This window comes from Streptopelia decaocto (genome assembly GCF_964273445.1).
Source record: "Streptopelia decaocto genome assembly, chromosome: 17".
In the NCBI taxonomy this organism is placed as follows: Eukaryota; Metazoa; Chordata; class Aves; order Columbiformes; family Columbidae; genus Streptopelia; species Streptopelia decaocto.
Genome location: NC_138672.1, coordinates 9,503,034 through 9,520,218, shown reverse-complemented (window position 1 = coordinate 9,520,218; position 17,185 = coordinate 9,503,034). Strand labels below are relative to the sequence as shown.

Here is a 17,185-nt window from a genome sequence, read left to right as displayed (position 1 = left end):
CTGGCTTCGGGAGGATGTAAAATCCTGCACGGAGGAGAGCTGCAGGCAGACAAGGCGATGTTAACCCGGCCCCTCGCTGAAGCGACACCGCGGGCAACGTCTGCTCGGCGGGGCGAGCGGGGAGGTCACGGCGCCGCTCTGGCTTCGCGCAGCGGGAGGGCAGCAGGGATCTCCTTGATATTAAAAGAAGGCAGCAAACAAGCTGCAGGATTTGGGGTGTTTTGGTGTGAATCTGTTGTGATGCTCATTATTTATAGTAGCTGATCAGATAAGGCCAGCAAAGGCTTTGCTGGTTAGTCCTCGGGCACCCGATGCTTGACAATGAGTAGGAACCGCTGGGTATGATGCGACCAGCTTGTTTTCAAAGGTCATTTTGAGCCAAATTCAAATGGAAGGAAGCAATCTGAACCACGAAAAGGGGACAAATGGATAATCTGAAGATTTACTAATAGCGAGCGAGGAATTATCTTAACAATGGTCCCATCACTGACCCTCCCAGACCATTTTGCATCATATTTTTGTCTCTCCCCTTGCTCTAGCAGCCCCCCTGGATGAGAGGCTGTCCCTGGGCTGTCTGCTCGCAGCTGACACAAAGCAGCCCCTGTCTCGCCTGGAGGTTTCGCTGCCCAGACGCAATGCAAACAGGGACACAGACACTGCTGCTCGGGTTTAAGATTCAGGAGGGAGACAGCGGGGAAGGGAGCGAGCAGGGGCGATGCCGGGGGGCACACAGCCCTGGGGCCGTGCTTGCAACTCGCCCGCTGCAGGCCGGGGGGGGCTCTCCCAGGCTGCCCCTCGAATCGCTTTAAATAAAACCCGAGCTGCTGTGAGCGCTGGGGGGGATCAGCATCTCCATGCTCCGGGTACCCCCGGGCGGTGGGGGTGGGACTCTCGGGTGGGTTTTACCCCCGGGGCGGGTGGGGTGGGGGCTGATGCGGTGGGGCCGTACCGGGCGGCCGCCCCCCCGAGCTGCGGCGGAGCTGACGCGCCGCCCCCGCCGCGCCGAGCCGGGCGGAGCCGCGCTGAGCCCCGCCGGGCCGGGCCGGGCGCTGCGGCGGAGCGAGCGGGTGGCGAGGGCTCGGGCCACCCCCGCCGGCCCCCCCCGGCTCCCCCCCGGCGGCGAGGCGGGGGCCGCGGCCATGCCCCCCGGTGCTTGAGGCCCGCGGCCGCGGGGCGCCCGCAGCATGCGGAGGATCCGGCGACTGGTGCATCTGGTGCTGTTCTGCCCCCTCTCCAAGGGCCTGCAGGTACCGGGGGGGGATGCGCTGGGGCGGGGGGATGCGCCGGGTCCGGGGGCTGCTCGGTGATGCCCGTCTCTGCATCCCGGCACCGGCCGCGCACAAAGGGACGCTCCGCTGCGGTTCCCCCGCTGGCCGGTGCAAGGGGCTGGGGAGCCGGGAACCGGCACCGGGAGGACCCGGACCGGCACCGGGGGAGCCCAGAGCGGCACCGGGAGCCGCAGGCGGTTGCATAACCCCCGCTCTGCGGTGCTGGGGGAGCCGCACTGGCCGCGAAGCACCAGGGCAGCCCATCCCTCAGCGGTGAATGAAGAAGCCGATGCAGCAGCTCAGGGCAGGGATGACTTCTTCCCTCTCTTTCTTTCTTTGATTTATTTATTTATTTTTGCTTCCCCACTTCCCCTCCCTGAATTACTGGGGGTTGGTAGGAACTCATCTCGGTGCTCCTGGGACCCAGCGGTGGTGGGGCTGGGGATGCTGGCCTGGGTGTTTTCTCTGCAGTCATGGGATGAGAAACCCTGACTGACAAAGGTGCTGGACCAGAGAGGTTATCGTGGCTGGAGAGAAAAAGGAGGGACACAGGAAGGTGGCTCTGTGTGTCCCCAGGACAGTCAAGAGGCAGATGGGTGCTGTGGCTCCGCTCCCAGGGAAAATGGGCCTTTGCTTGATGAGCTTCCATGCAGGTTGTCTTCTTGCGAGACAAAAGGGCTGAGGAACGGTTGCATGGGGCCGTGGGGGTGGGCAGGGGCTGGGGACTGGGTCTGGCAAGGAGAGCCAAGCTGGGTGCATTGGGGAGAGGGTGGGTTCCCTTGTGCCAGGATACACCTGGGAGGGGGTGACAGTCACACCAACGGCCCCTGGGAGCACGTCAGCCCTGGCACCGTCCCCACCGCTGCGACCCACTGCGAAACAACCCCCCATGTTCCCAGGGCGCTGCAGGGGAGCAGCAGGGATGGAGCGGGATTTTGTGATGCTGCATCCATTTTGCCTTTGAACAGTTGTGACCCAAAGTCGCTTCCAGGTCCCCCAGACTCACCGTAAAACTAAACACAGCAGCTCACTGAAGCGAAGGGGAACAGGCTGTGGTGCAGGCTGCTGGTGAGGAGGTGGGCAAGGGAAGTCCCTGTGCCTTGAGACTGAGCCCTTGGAAGAAGCCTGAGCACTAGACACGAATCCAAACTATTACTAAAGCCCAGCGGAAGCTTTTGTTTAAATGCATAACCGACCTCTGCATTTCTCTCCATCATTTAGAGGGACAATGAAGCCAGCACTCCCAATGCCATGCTCAGGTCTCAGTCCCGACCCCTCTTCTGCCCAGGGAATGTGATGGATTCTAGGTCCAAATAAGCAAAAAAGGACATTTTGGCCATTCCAGTGTCTCTAAATCCACGGAAAGAGCCCCTTTGCTGAGGACAGGGGGCCTGGTGGGTCACATACCCTCCACTGGGCAGTTTTTGGGGGGCTGCAGTACTGGGGAGGATCTCATGGGTCACAATGGTTTGTCTCTGACTGCAGACCTGAGCTGCTTTTCAGCTCCCAGGAGCAGCCGCGGATCCTTCGTCTTTGCCGCGTCCTCGCCGTGGTCGGGCTCACTTTAATGGGTGTTAATGAGCGGCGCCACTGCTTGATGGGCAAAACGGGCATCCCGGCTCACTTCACACTTTGGCATTTCCAATTAACAATGCAAGATGTAATTTTGAGACAGACCTGCCTGCCTGATTCCTGTGAAGCCCATTTGTGGGGTCTGGGCACAAGGAGAGAGGAGGGTTTGGAGGGGGCCACTGGCCAAGGGCTCTCTTAGCCTGGTGGGAAGCAGGAAATATCTATAGATGGAAGGATCAGCTCCCTGCCCTTAGGAACTGCTGGGGATCTGCACCGTGTTACACGGGTCAGGTAAACAACCTGTATCGCAGGGAGGCCAGATGGCAGCAGCGCTGCCGCTTGCAGGGTCAGAGGGGAAGAAACGACGCCAGCAAAACCAAATCACGCTGCGAGCCGCTTGCACCGAGTATTATCCACGCGCTTCCAGGTTTGTTACTCGCTCGCTCCCACGCCGGAGCTGGCAGCAGCCACCTGCCGTGCCCGGGGCGGGATTTGCAAGGGGGGTTCTGCTGATAAGGGTCTCCCTGGGCAGAAGCAGAACCTCTGGCAGCCCAAATGGCGAGTCCTGGGGTTGCAGAGGCAGCGGCTCAGCCCTGGTGTGGGCAGCAGAGCGGGTGCAGCCGGCCCCTCGCAGCCCAGCGCTGTCATCTCCCCGCTTTTAGGGAATGTTAAGTGACCTACTTGCAGCAGGAGTTGCATAATAGGCTGGTGAATGTATATTAAAAAAATAAGCTGAAGGTTTCACCAGTGCTCAGGTTGGTTTGTATAAAAGAAGTTGCCCTTGTCCAGAACCCCCAGCCTTCACCAGCGTTTTCTTTTCCTTCCAGAGTCGCCTCCCGGGCATCAAGGTGAAATACCTGCTGGTGGTGTGGCTGGGCATCTTCGTGGGCAGCTGGGTGGCGTACATGCATTACTCGTCCTACTCGGAGCTCTGCCGCGGCCACGTCTGCCGCATGATAATCGTGAGTGGCGGCCAGTGCTGGTCCCAGTTTGGGGTACTGGGGTGAGTGGGGCTGTGGGAACCCCATTTTGAGCCCCCCGAGCCCTGCACAGGAGCTGGAACAGGGAGCCCTCCTGGCAGCAGCATCCCCGGTGTCACACGGAGCGGGAGAGGTGACCTTATCCTGCCAGGGTGACGGCAAAACCATTTAATCAGATGTTGGAGGGAAGCTGGCCAGGGCAGGCCGGGCAAACGTGGGCAGATTAACGTCTGTGGAGATGAAGTTGCAATGTCAGAGCAGGATCTGCAGGCAGGGAGAGCATCGCACGAGCCCCCCGGAGCTCCGCAGAGGAAAAGGGAGCAGTGGGTACCTCTCTGTGCCTAATGATGTGCTCCAAAGGAAGCACCAGCCTGCACCAAGAGCTGAGCCCTCATGGGAGCTTGGCTCGCTGTGTTTTGCCACACCGGGGGTTTGCAGGGGGTGCAGCTTGCACCCCACAGCATCCATAGGACCCCAGAACTGCTGTGTGTGCCCCATGGCAGGGGGACAGGGCACCCTCCCAGGCAAGGAGGGGGACACCAGGCTCTGGCTGAGAACGCCTCGTTCATCAATCCTTCAGCAGAGAAGGGAGGCAGGAATTGCCATAACAACAGCGCCGATCGTTTAATTTGATTTTCTGCATGACTCTGACCACGGGGTCTCGGGCGCTAATTCCTGCGCTGAGCTCGGGGTTTAAGATGCCGTGTCTGGCTGTGTCCCCTGCGAACAGGTCTAGGGGTTAATTCCCATCCATGTCGGGAGGAAAACAAACAAAAAGAGGGGAAGAGGCAGTGAATTCCTGCAGCTCCTGTTTCCAGCCCTGCGGCTGTTGTGCCTGGCAGAGCTGCCGCCTCTCCTGCCCAGGGATGTCTCCAGCTCATCCAGCCACCCCGATTGCACTTGGAGCCACGTTCTGTCCCCGTCCCCACCATCCCCTGGACCAGGGCCAGCCCAGCTCACAGCGGGGGCTGCTGTTCTGCTGAGCAGCCTGAGCATCCTCATCCCCACTCATTTCCACACTGGCCTCTCCTCCATCCCAGCAGCTCCCCAGCCCCTGGGCTTGCGGCAGGAGCACCTGGGAGCAAATCCCCTGCGGTCCCTCCAGCAGCACGGGGGGGTCCCTGCTGTCCCCATCCCACCTTGCATAAAGCACTTAGGAAAACAGGGAGCTGCCCGCACTGAGCTCCTCTCTCTGCCTCCCCAGTGCGACCAGTACAAGAAAGGAATAATTTCTGGCTCCACGTGCAAAGACCTGTGTGAGGAACGCAGCCTCCACTTCCAGCACTGCCTCTCCTCCTCTCCCACCCAGCAGGTAGGTCTCCCCACATTGCTGGGGGTGGGCGAGAGCGTCAAAGATGGGAAATGTCCTCCTCCACCCGCCCGCACATCTGTTCCTCACCCCATCCCCGGTCCCCATCCCAAACCCAACAGCACTCGCTGTTGTTTTCCACCGTGTCCCCCCTCCCTGGCTGTAGGTTTACAGCGGGCTCTGGAGGGAGACAGAGGTGATCATCAAATGCGGCATCGAAGAAGCTTTCAAGGCAGACAGCCACCCAGCCTCGGTGCCCAGGAGGGACGTGGTCCTCTTTGACAAACCCACACGGGGGACGTCGATGGATGAGTTCAAAGAAATGCTCCTGAACTTCCTCAAGGTCAGTGCAGAGGGTCCCTCCGGGATCTTGTGGGCCTGGGGTGCCATTTGTGTCTTTCCTTCCCCTTAATCAAGAGCTCCTCTGGCTCACAGTCCATCAGCTGGGCGCCGGGCAGGGCTCCTTACACTTAACACAGAGCAAGTGCTGAGTTAGCCAAGAAAAACCCCTTCCATTCTCACCCAGCAGTTCTTATTTGCAAGACCTGGTTCTAGAGCTGCTCCGAGGCTGGTAAAATTCTGCTGGAGCTGAATTTAGAGCCATACACTATGGGACAGCACTGAATTTGCTCGGACACGGTGGCTGTTTCCTCCTCTCCCAAGCTCAGGGTTTGATTCTTCAGTTTGGTTTCACGATCCTGAGCTCAGGTTTTGATTCTCCAGTTCGGTTTCGTGATCCTGAGCTCAGGTTTTGATTCCCCAGTTTGGTTTCATGATCCTGAGCTCAGGTTTTGATTCCCCAGTTTGGTTTCACGATCCTGAGCTCAGGGTTTGATTCCCCAGTTTGGTTTCATGATCCTGAGCTCAGGGTTTGATTTCCCCAGTTCGGTTTCACGATCCTGAGCTCAGGTTTTGATTCTCAGGTTTGGTTTCACGATCCTGAGCCCGAGCACAGGGAGCCTCAAGGGTCTGATGCCACTTCTTGTTCCATTCACAGTCCAACCTGGGAGATCAGCCTTCTCTGGCAGCCTTGGTGAGCCAGATCATCGCCATGGCAGATGTGAACCGGGATGGCAAAGTGTCTTTAGCAGAGGCCAAATCCATCTGGGCGCTACTTCAGCTCAACGAGTTTCTTCTCATGCTCTCCTTGCATGAGAAAGAGCACACGTCCAAGCTGCTGGGGCACTGCGGGGACCTCTACGTCACTGAGAAGATCCCCCACACCTCGCTCTATGGAGTGGATGTCCCAGATTTCCTCCAGTCGCTGCTGCCTTCAGTCGTCCACCAACTCATCCACCAGTGGTCTGCACCAGCCTGGCCCCGGCGGGCCAAGATCTCCATCGGCCTTCTGGAGTTTGTGGAGGAGATATTCCACGGGACCTATGGGAACTTCTACATCTGCGAGACCAGCTTGAAGAACGTGGGCTACAACGACAAATATGACTTCAAAATGGTCAACCTGAGGAAGGTGGCGACGGAGATGACAATCCGAGGTTTCCTCAAGGGCCGTCACTGTGAGCAGAACGTGGACTGCACCTACGGGAAGGACTGCATGGCCACGTGCGACAAACTCCTGAAGCAGTGCAAGAGCGAGATGGTGCAGCCCAACCTGGCCAAGGTCTGCGGGCTGCTGCAGGACTACCTGCTGTACGGGGCGCCGCTGGAGCTGAAGGACGAGCTGCAGAAGCAGCTCCGAACTTGCATGACCCTCAGCGGGCTGGCCAGCCAGATGGAAGTGCACCACTCCCTGGTGCTGAACAACCTCAAGACCTTGCTCTGGAAGAAGATCTCAAACACCAAATATTCCTAACGGTGGGAAGCACGGCCCTGGAGTTTAGAACCCGCAATCTTGGAGTGAAGTCCAAGAGTTGAAGGTCTGTTTCTCCATCATCTCCCCCATGGGAAAAAATACACCTTACACAGGGAGTTCAGCTTCTCCTTCATGGAAAACCAAGCGTCATGACTTCCACCGCCCAGCAGAATCATCGGTAGGGTCGGCAGGAGCGTGCTGCGGAGCTGGGGCACCAGGAGCCGGGCTGGACGCGCTGGGGGAGAAGATGCCGCGGGGCGCGATAAGGAAGCGGAGCCCAGCTGGACACGCCTGACTGGTCCTGGGTGAACAGGGGAGCAGCGCAGAGCAACGAGAATGAATCATTCATGCTGTACTTGTCACATCTTCTTTTGATGAACGTCTCTGATGTAAATAAATCGCTTTTACGTGAATCAAACCAGTACATCAATAGCGCAACAGCAGCCTTTTAAGTACCAGCTTGTTTGTGATCTAAAAAGGAGGAGAAAAGGTAGATTTCCCTATTGAAATGTCTCTCCTTAAGTGTCTGAGTCATCCCGCCATCAGATCCAGCTGTAGCATAGGAAGCGGATAAGCTGTCTTTTCCACAGCAGAGAATCCTGGCATATCTTTGATTCCTTTTCCAAGTGCCTGACCCCAGACAGCGATGGGATGTGATGCGATGGCTGGTGTGAGGTTCCCACCCGCCTGCTCCTGCCCACGGGCTCAAAGCGGCAGCTCAGGCCGTTCCCTCGCACGCGTCGGCTTTGGCGGCATCTGACAGCTTAAAGGAAAAGGGCTAAATACAAACAATTCTGACCAGTTAATGTAGGTGCTCAGTGTGTTACTTCCCACAATACTCAGTGCAGGGATAAGCCAACCTCTTGGTTTAATTCTCCTAAAACTAAGCTGGGCTTGCACTGCAGAGGTTAAGAGATTAGTACGAGAATAATCCACTGCTTCTCCCTTTATTAAAAATGAATTTCCAGGCAAGCTTTCAGCAGGTTTCAAGTCATTTGTTTGGCTGTGTACACACTACCAAGGTCTCTAACTACAGTCTGTTTCCTTTAAAAGCTCTATTATAGCAACCTTTTAAAACCAGGGTAGAGAGGTCGAGTTTATGTAAACTACCCCACGCTCGCTGTTCCCAGCACAATCGTACTCCTGCTGCTGGACCATATGTTGATGCTCCTGCCAACAGTTGCTTAGTGAAGTGGAGCGTATATCTGAAGTACAATCACCGAGAAAAACAACACATCTGACAGTATATATAGCCTGGGAAGGCAATCAGTGGTGTCCTGGCTGCAAGTTTATGAGCCCTTGGGAGGAGAGATATCGGTCTTTCCCTCTGTTAGTTCTATAGGATCATCATTACCTCTCGGTGTTATTTATGGAGGAAATGTTTCAGTGTCAACAGGGCTCTAAATTGACGCGGAGCTGCCGTCGCTCGCTTCCCACAGAGGAGCTGCCTTCCCAGCGTAATTCACCTGCAGGAAGGCTGAGCATTTGTCAGGTTTGTTGTTTGAAGGGTGGCGAGTTCTCAGCCCCTCGGAGTCACTCTGAATTTAGTAAAAATACTGCAAATGTGGCCAGGGTCCCAGCTGTGGGCGCTGCACTGGGGGGTGCAGGTTCACCTGTACTGAGGAACTGGGTTTAGTGGAATTTGGTAACCAGGCTCCATGCAGCCACCCCAGCTCCTCATCTATTGTCCTGCATTCCCATGGCAACCAGCTCCACTGATTAATCTTCTGCTATTAGAAAAAAGGAACACAACAACCACACCAAATCCTCTCCTCAGATTTTCAGGAAAGCCATTTTTCACCCTTCCCGGTGTTTGAAATTTCCTAGGACATTTTGTCCAGAAAGTGCCAGTTGGGGACAGAGGGGAGCAGCAAGACTTGTACCTTCAGCTGTTTGAAGTAAAAAAGCAGCCCAGTTCTTATGTCCACAAATAAAAAGTCTTAAGTCCCCGCCTGGTTAAAAATCAGTATTACTTGGGGTGCTACAAATACACAAGCATAATAATTTCAGACTTATTGTAGGTGGCATCTTTATTTAGTTTTCTTTTTAAGAACCCTTCTTAACGATGTAGAGAAAACAGAGACGGAAACAGCAGTGCTTTAAAAAGTGGCTGGGAAACCAGCACATGAGCTGACAACTTGTACGGTTGCTCCATAGGAGCACAACAAAAGCAGAGAGGACGCTGGGAGCAGAAGAGCTGTAACTTGTTTTAAACGGACATTTGAGTCCACAGGTTGCAGCAAACAGAACCTCCAGCAGCGCTTTGGACCCACGGATGGGGAAAGGTGAAGTTTTAGGAATCTGCAGATCTTCAAATGCAGATGCTGCCACTTCTTTTGCCACAGCCAGGTTTGCTAGAAATTCTGTAACTCCGGGCGTGATCTGCAAATACAAAATGGCCCAGGATGTTAGACAACGTCAAATTACAGCTGGTAATAAATGTCATACTAAGCAGCTAATTAACCTGTACCACCCAGCCTCCCACTGCTCACCACGCTGAGCCTGATCTGAGCAGAGGCACCGCAGCGCGTCGGGACAGAGAATTGCTTTTCATTTCAGAGGCAACATTTTCAACTAATTGAAGAATCGCATCAGGTTTGTCTTGGGACCGTCCACAGATTTTTCACATCCCAGAGTAGAAAAAAAAGTTTCATAAAATGAAATCAAATTTTAGAGGAGTCATCAGCTGGGCTCGGTGAGCACGACTCACAGGGAATCTCTGGAAGTAAGGGGATAATTTAACAGCACAATAGCTGGAGCCCGCTCTTGGTTTCTCTTTCACTCTCAGGCTCCCTAAATAGCAAAGGCGAGTTTGCCAATCCCAGTGCGGAGGCAAACTATTAATAGTGCGAATAGAGAAAAGCTGAGCTTATTCCAGCGTTCACAGCCATGACATAAACCAGTTCTAAATGGTGACGGGCTAAGTTAACATGCAGAAAGATTTTTAATGTATCTCAAAGTCACTTTAATTCAAAATATTCATATTTTCCACAGCTGAAAGCCAGATAAGTTTTCCAGTAAAGCAGTATTCATAGCCTCAGATTGCTGCTCAGCCTCGGGTAGATGGTTAACAGCAAATGCTATTAGGAAAATTTTAATAGCTATCCTGTGCCTCACACAGTAAAGTTCTAAAGAGACACTCATCACCTCTACAGGACCCTTGATGTGAGTCAAGTCTGATGAAATAACTCAAATATGTATTCCAGGGTTAAAAGAAGTCAGGAAATTAAAACAGGAGAGTCACATCTTAAGACCGTCTTCTTTGCATAACCAGGTCCCGAACCACCTCATTAGCATTCTTTTCCAAAGCCACCGCTGCTGGGCAGTGACTTTTTCCAATTAAATGGCTCGTTTTGCAGCCAGCAGCTCCTTGTGTGGTTAGTGGCACCTCTGGCCCTCGTAATGCCCATTTAATGAGGACATTTTCCCCCATTCAGCACTGCCAGATTTTGTCAGGCTATTAGCCGCTGCAAAGCCTCAGAGTCTCGCTCACTGCCCATGTGTAGCCAGAGCTGTTCTCGTTAATTTTTGGATTGTATTACCAAAAAATCAATCATTTTATTTCTTCCTTAGTTATGCCTAAGACACAATCGCGTTACCTTGCACATCTGGGCCACAAACATTCTTTTTTCAGCAGTGTTTTGTGTCAGGCTGCAGCACTACGAGAGTCTGCTTTGGTAACCTCGGGCACACGAGAGTGTAAACTCTCAATAAGTGTCTTGTTCTGACAGCTGCCCCTAAGGATGCACTTGAGGAGCAGAGAAGGGCAGTCTGAGTGAAATAAAGTTAATCAGAAGGGCTTTTTCACAGTTCTTTACAAAATTACTGCATTACTGAAACAGACAAACATGAAAGTGCTCCACCTAAAGTACAGCCTTGACAGCAAAGATGAAAAAATACTGAATTTGAGGTTATTTCTGCAAGTGTGCACTAGTAGCTTCTTTTTAAAACTACTTTGTTTGTCCATGTCCCACAAGAAACCAGGACAAGATGTACCAGCCCAAGGACTTCTGCCTGGACACTGTTTTGGTAACACTGAGGTTTAGTACTTTTCCATCAAATGACATAAAACAACACGCACCTTCAACATTTGAAGCAGGTTCCAGAACTCGGTCCTGTTCTCAGAAGTAACTGTGAGAAGGAGAAAGAAATTCAGTTTGGCATTTTTTGGGGAAGGAGGGTTGGAGTTTTGTTTGTTTTGTTCCCCCCTCCCACAAGCACACGTGGTTATAAAGCTGCATTTCAAAGGTTTCTGATTGCACCTTCTGGTCAAACTTCCTCAGCACCCTTGAAGTCAAGATGTTGTTGGCTGAGTGTTTTATTCATGTTAAGAACAGGGTTCAATTTTCTCCATACGTGATTCCCCACCCAACTGTTTCTAGATCACACCAATACTTCAGAAACAACAAACTTAAGTGCCTGTTTCCCCCATCTAATCCACTCCCAGACACGATTCTTTATATCTATAAAATGCTAAACCCTGCAAAACTCAAGAGGTGCCCTTTCACAGACAGAAATAAAGGATGTCTTGCAGGCCATAAAGGATTACTGAAGGCAAAAACAGAATTCAAGAACAGAGCTGTCACTTCCATTTGTCCTTGCAGAATAAAAGGAAGGACCATCCCCTGATGCAGTTAAAATTGGCATCATTTTAACTGCTTTTCAAAGGAATTTTGCTTCATCTTCCGCTGATTCTCTGGACAAAGAGGTAAACATGGAAACAATGTCAAGCTACCAATGTCTGAGCAGTTACAAGTTTCAGGCACAGGAAGCCCCTTCATCTCTGACCCCTAATGACATTAACATGTCAGGAGAGCAAATCTCCAAGGACTATTAGAATAAAGAATACTGGAGGTTTGCCGTTCCTCCATAACAACAAAAGATGTGATAAACAAGAAACCCAAATTAGCTTTTAACGTAATTCTATCCATCCTTTACAATTAAAAGATTAACGTTAAAGGAAAGAAACAGGAAAAGCAAGAAATAATTGTCAGGCTGCTCATCATTCCTGAGTGCTCACAGGTTTTGTAGCACTAGGAAAGACAAAACCTCTTCCTCTCTGCCACCCAATGACACAGACGTGGCACTGCAGCCAAATCTGCAACACGAGCTGGGGCATGAGCTGTTCCGCAGGGAAGCGGCATCAGTGCCGCTCACCTCAGGGCTTGGAGAACTCCTGGCTCCGCCGCATCACACGCCTTTCTGGAAAAATAGAGAGCATTTATTTTATATAGACATGCTTCAAATCCTGGTTGGTAGCACATATATCCTACTACATAGAAATCTCACATTTAAGGCAATTTAAAAAAATAGGAAAGGCTTAGTTTATGAAGAGTGTCCTATTTATAGATGTCAGGCTATCAATCACTCTGAATGCTCACGGGTGTCAGAACAAACGAGCGTAGAACATAGCCTGTCTCTCTCTGCCACCTAATGACACAAAGATGCCACAGCAGCCACCTTTGCAACGCCTGTGGCAGGCTGAAAAAACCCGCAAAGACCCAAAAAGGTGATATTTACAGGTATTTATGCAAACAAGATCACATCACCTACTCAGAAAGTAGTATTACAAAGGTACTGGGTGCATGCGTAGACACTAAATGCAACACACCACTTAGTCAATGAGATGCCAGAAACTCACTTGGGCAGCCTTTGTGTTAATCACCACTTACCATTGATTTTTCGAGACACACAATCTTTCTCACGTCACCTTTTGTCCTCTGCCAGGCTGAAGAAAGACAAAGGAAGAAGGTAATTAATAACAAACAAGCGTTTAGCTGAGAGCATAGCAACCTTCCTTGTGAACTGCATCACTCCACAGAAAACCAGATTAAAACATAAGGAAAAAAATATATATATATTATAAAATATATCATAATAAATAGAAAAAACAATAAATTAAAATTTGCTTAATAGATTTAGTTACACCAATATTTAAAACCTTTTTTTTTTGAGAAGGTGGCAGCCCTCAATTTTCTCCCCTCCTTCACCAGAACCACATCTTTTTGCCTTATTTACCTTAATCCTAGTACCTTCTTATACCTCAGTTCATAATATACCAGCCGTACGCTGAATGTAGAGCACAGGACAGGACTCGCGGGCCTCCCCCGGGCTGTGTCCGGCCATGCGGCCCGAGTGGGGCACATTTTGTCCCCTCTAAGCCCCAGAAACCTGAGGAGGGTGAGCACGCAAGGCTGGGGATTGAGCCTGTTTTTCCTGGGGCTCACCCAGACCAGTAAGAGCAGGGGTCCAGCACCACAAGGCCGGACACACGATAGCACAGCGCTGCCCGCCGATCGCCCCGCAGAAAGGGCGACTACGAGCCCGCCTTCTGCTTATATAGGGCAGGCGGACGGAAGCGCCGCGGGGACAATCCGCGCAGCGCGTTCGCGCCCGCGGGCTCCCCCTGCTGGACGGGAGGACGCCGAGCAGGGAGCGGGCGGGGCCCGGACCGGGGATGCGGGGCCAGGACAGAGGACAGGGACCCCTCGTCCAAACCTCTTCCCCACGCTGGGCCTGACAGCCAGCGCTGAGGGGCTGCCCTAAGCCTTCCCGCAGAGGCACTAAGCTCATTAGGAGCTGAGTTTCCCTTTTCACAGCTGCACCCTGCAGCCACCCCCTCCCTGCGGTGGTGGCAGAAGTTGGACCCTGGGACAAAGCAGGAACCACCCAACCCATTGGCCAGACTCGCAGCCCCTGCCCTGGACTGCAATGGCCCGCAGGTCCCCAGGCTGGGAACACCCTTCACTCCCCCATCCTGTGACCATAAACGTTCACCAGACTCGCCCGTACCTTCTCCTTTGGCAAGGAAAGCAAGAAAAAGGATCACAGGGGCCTTTATTTGTCGTGTTAGGAAAAGGCAGGAGATACAAGCACTTTCAAGTGAGATCACAAGCTCAGGAACAGGAAGGCCACAGGACAGAGGCTCCTCCTTGCAACAGGGACAAACACAAGGACAGGAGCTGGGTCTGCCCTGGTTCTGTCTCCCTTTGCATCGCTCCAGACAATTTTATTGGAGTCAGAGACCCAGAGCAGCTGTGACCATCACGGGACCTCGGCAGAATGGCAGAGTTGCGGGGTCCCTTCCACAACCAGCCCAGCTCTGCCCAAAGCGGGTGCTGGGCCAGTCCTGCAGCACGGCCTGTCCCCAGGGCCCTAACTGCCCTCCGCTTTGCTCCGCAGCTCGTCAAAGACCTCGTTCTGCTTCCTCTGGTCCTTGGCGCGGATGATGGTCATCCTGAAGAGCTTGCAGTAGAGCTCCATGGCGCTGGGGCTGTCGTCGTTCCCGGGGATGGGGTAGGTGATCAAACAGGGGTTGCAGTTCGTGTCCACCACCCCCACCGTGGGGATGTTCATCTTGGCAGCATCCCGGATGGCCACGTGGGGCTCGAAGACGTTGTTGAGGCTGCTGAGGAAGATGATGAGGTCGGGCAGGCGGACGCCGGAGCCGAACTGGATGTGTGCATTGGTGAGCAGGCCGCCCTGCCAGTAGCGGGTGTGGGCGTACTCCCCGCACTCCCGCGCCGTGGTCTCCACCAGGTGGCAGAACTGGCGCTTGCGGCTGATGAAGAGGATGATGCCCTTGCGGTAGGCGACGTGGGCGGTGAAGTTGAGGGCCAGCTGGAGGTGCTGCATCGTCTGATCCAGGTCGATGATGTCCTGATCCAGGCGGCAGCCAAAGATGTAGGGCTCCATGAACCTGCGGGGACAGCGGGAGGGCGACACAAGGGGACACAGGGACATGGTGCTAAAGGCACTTGTGCAGGGTAATAACTGTGCCCAGGGGGAAATGTGGGTCTGTGTGGGCAAGTCCAGCCCCAGCCCAATTTAGTGCAGCCCCCAAGAGCTCACACGGTTCTGGGGAAACATTCCTGATGTCAATAAGCACTGGGTCACGAAATGGTATCACTCACCTATGCCGACATCCCTTTTTGTGCCCCAGGTGCACGCGAGCATCAAAGAGATCTTTCAGGGAGAAGAGCTCCTTCACGTTGAAGAAGTCGGGGTGGCTGAGAGGCTCGGTCAGCAGCTTGTCATCCAGAGCTGAGAGGAGGGCAAAAACCAAATCCATCCATAAATCGCCGCTCCCCTTTATTGGGTCTGCGGGGGATGAGGTGCGACTGGAGAAAGGGTCACTTGAGCACAAGGGCATGGTGCCAGCAGCAAGGACATCGCTCAGCGCCTGGCCCCGGGGTGCAGGTCTCCGGTTCGGGGTCCCCCCGTTCCCCGGGGCAGGAGCACTCACCGCGGGGCCGGGCCGCTGCCGCCGGGGCCGGGACGGTGCTGTAGAGCCGCGGGGCTGCTGCGGGGAGAGAAACACGGGGGTCACACGGACCGCGCCTGGCGGGCTGGGCTGTGCGGGGCACGGCCCGCTCAGCTGCCCGCAGGAGCCGCCGCACCGCCATGCTCCGCGCCCGGCGGCCGCAGGGCTGGGGGAACAGGAGGAGGAGGAGGAGAGACAGAAGGAGGAGGAGAAGGAAGGTCAAGGCGGCATTTTCCGCTTCCTGCGGGCCCGGGCCCGGCCCCTCCGCCCTCCCCCGGGGCGGGGCAGCTGCGCGGAGCGATCACCGCCCGCCCGCCGCGTCCCGTCACCCGGCAACGCGCGGCGCTTGGCCCGTTCCCGTCCCCATGTCGGGCCCGGCGGCCGCGGGAGGCGCCGGCCCCCGCACCAGCGACTGGTACCGCACCAGCCCCGGCCTGCCCGGCCGCTTCCAGCAGCCCAGCTGCTTCCGCGGCTACGGGTGAGCGCGGCCCCGCCGAGCGCGGCCCCGCCGAGCGCCCCCGGCAGCCCCGCTCCCTCCGGTGCTCTCTCCCCGCAGGCAGCCGGAGCCGCACCCCCGGTACCGGACCACCAGCCAGGCCTACGGCAGCAAAGCCCCCACGGTGCACGAGGTGCCGGTAGGTTGGGGGTGCGGGGTGATGGAGGCGCCCCCGGAGGCTTCGGGGATGTGGCTTCTGCAACATCCACAGAATCGCGGAATGGTTGGGGTTGGAAGGGACTCCTGGAGATGATCGAGTCTAACCCCATCCCCAGGCGATGAGCTCCCCAAAGCAGATGAGGTGCCCCCATCATTGCATCCAAACTTCTGCTACTGGTGCTGGCATTTAAACCACCTTCCTCCCCTTTTCTCGCTCTCACAGACCTCGTTCCACGGCACCTCGCACGTGTTTTCCAAGACTCTGTCACAATTTGGCATGTACAAAGATAACGGGCTCAACACCGCCCTGGAGAAGAGCCACGTCACCGGCCCGGACAACTTCATCACCGCCCACGACCGCGACTTCCACCCCAGCTACAACCCCAGCGGCCCGTCGCACTGTTAGATCCGCCCCACGCGGAGCCGCTTCGGGTCAAAAAAATAACAAAACACAAAAAAAACACCACCAAGCAAACAGGATCAGTGACCTTACCCTAAATCTGGTGCTGAGCCTCATCTAAAAGCAGGACGTGTCATTACAAGTTAAGATTTTAAATGTTTTCTGTACTATTAAATGAATAACCAAACTGTGTGTTTTCCAGAGGTGTTCATCAAGCCTTTGGATTTCTTACAGAAAACACGTTCGTCTTTCTTACCTCTCAAAACTACAATGTTTTAAGAAATTACTCAAATAAAGACAACTGATAAGAACGTTTTCTCAAGTTTTATTGTAACAACTGCAGTTACACAGCCAGTGAATCTGCATCACTTAGTATCTGCGCTAAAGGGAAAACCTCAGCACGTTTTGCTTAAAAACTGGTCTGCCTGTTCATGGATGAGGAATGGTCCTGCCTTAAATGTAAAACATGCTAATAATAGATATTAAAAATGAGTGTACTATTATCTGTTTGCTAAGCAGAAATGGGCCTGAAAAGTTAACTTTTTAAATATTTAACACATGAAAAGAAACAAGCAACTCGCTATCATTCACTGCTATTCTTCTATTGGGCTCTAGGCAATACCTCGAGCTTCTCATAACTTCCCTTTCTGCTCCTGAAATGAAAAATAACAAAGTGCAGAATTAATACAAACAGTTGTGACAATTTAATGTATATTTTTTATCCACAGATTTTTCTGTAGGTGGAATAATTTAGGGGTAAGACTATCTCCTAAAAACATAGATTTAGTGGCTTTTGTCACGTTTTCCACCTGTTTTCATGCTACATCTAAAAACACCCACCTCTTTTCTTCCTCTCACTAATTTCTTCCCTTCTTGTTTTATTTTTGAACTGAAACCAGTTCTTTGGAACAGCTTTGCACACCATGCA

At 53.6% G+C, this 17,185-nt stretch overlaps 3 protein-coding genes and 1 long non-coding RNA gene across 5 annotated transcripts; 2 read left to right on the top strand and 2 right to left on the bottom strand.

Moving 5' to 3' along the window:
* Nucleotides 1–1,043: 1,043 nt before the first annotated feature.
* Nucleotides 1,044–7,902, top strand: DIPK1B (divergent protein kinase domain 1B). Its single transcript, XM_082067831.1, has 5 exons — nucleotides 1,044–1,247; nucleotides 3,668–3,802; nucleotides 5,025–5,132; nucleotides 5,296–5,472; nucleotides 6,127–7,902. Exons 1-5 carry the CDS (start codon nucleotides 1,185–1,187, stop codon nucleotides 6,937–6,939), a joined length of 1,296 nt encoding a protein of 431 aa, XP_081923957.1. The 5' UTR covers nucleotides 1,044–1,184; the 3' UTR covers nucleotides 6,940–7,902.
* Nucleotides 7,903–8,943: 1,041 nt separating this feature from the next.
* LOC309447294 lies at nucleotides 8,944–13,238 on the bottom strand. Its single transcript, XR_014185590.1, has 5 exons — nucleotides 12,958–13,238; nucleotides 12,581–12,667; nucleotides 12,097–12,141; nucleotides 11,021–11,070; nucleotides 8,944–9,321 (listed from the first exon to the last, which is right to left on the bottom strand). It is a non-coding gene; the product is annotated as an uncharacterized lncRNA (long non-coding RNA).
* Nucleotides 13,239–13,759: 521 nt separating this feature from the next.
* MRPS2 (mitochondrial ribosomal protein S2) lies at nucleotides 13,760–15,436 on the bottom strand. The gene is made up of 3 exons (XM_082067701.1): nucleotides 15,185–15,436; nucleotides 14,853–14,982; nucleotides 13,760–14,638 (listed from the first exon to the last, which is right to left on the bottom strand). Exons 1-3 carry the CDS (start codon nucleotides 15,342–15,344, stop codon nucleotides 14,095–14,097), a joined length of 834 nt encoding a protein of 277 aa, XP_081923827.1. The 5' UTR covers nucleotides 15,345–15,436; the 3' UTR covers nucleotides 13,760–14,094.
* A 22-nt stretch (nucleotides 15,437–15,458) lies between these two features.
* Nucleotides 15,459–16,562, top strand: PIERCE1 (piercer of microtubule wall 1). 2 transcript variants are annotated; one of them, XM_082067702.1, is made up of 3 exons: nucleotides 15,459–15,680; nucleotides 15,759–15,837; nucleotides 16,081–16,562. In XM_082067702.1, the coding sequence occupies exons 1-3, from the start codon at nucleotides 15,568–15,570 to the stop codon at nucleotides 16,261–16,263; spliced, it is 375 nt and encodes a 124-aa protein (XP_081923828.1). In that variant the 5' UTR covers nucleotides 15,459–15,567; the 3' UTR covers nucleotides 16,264–16,562. The 2 variants fall into 2 exon arrangements, with proteins under 2 accessions (XP_081923828.1, XP_081923829.1); XM_082067703.1 differs by having other exon boundaries at nucleotides 15,473–15,617.
* Nucleotides 16,563–17,185: the final 623 nt, after the last annotated feature.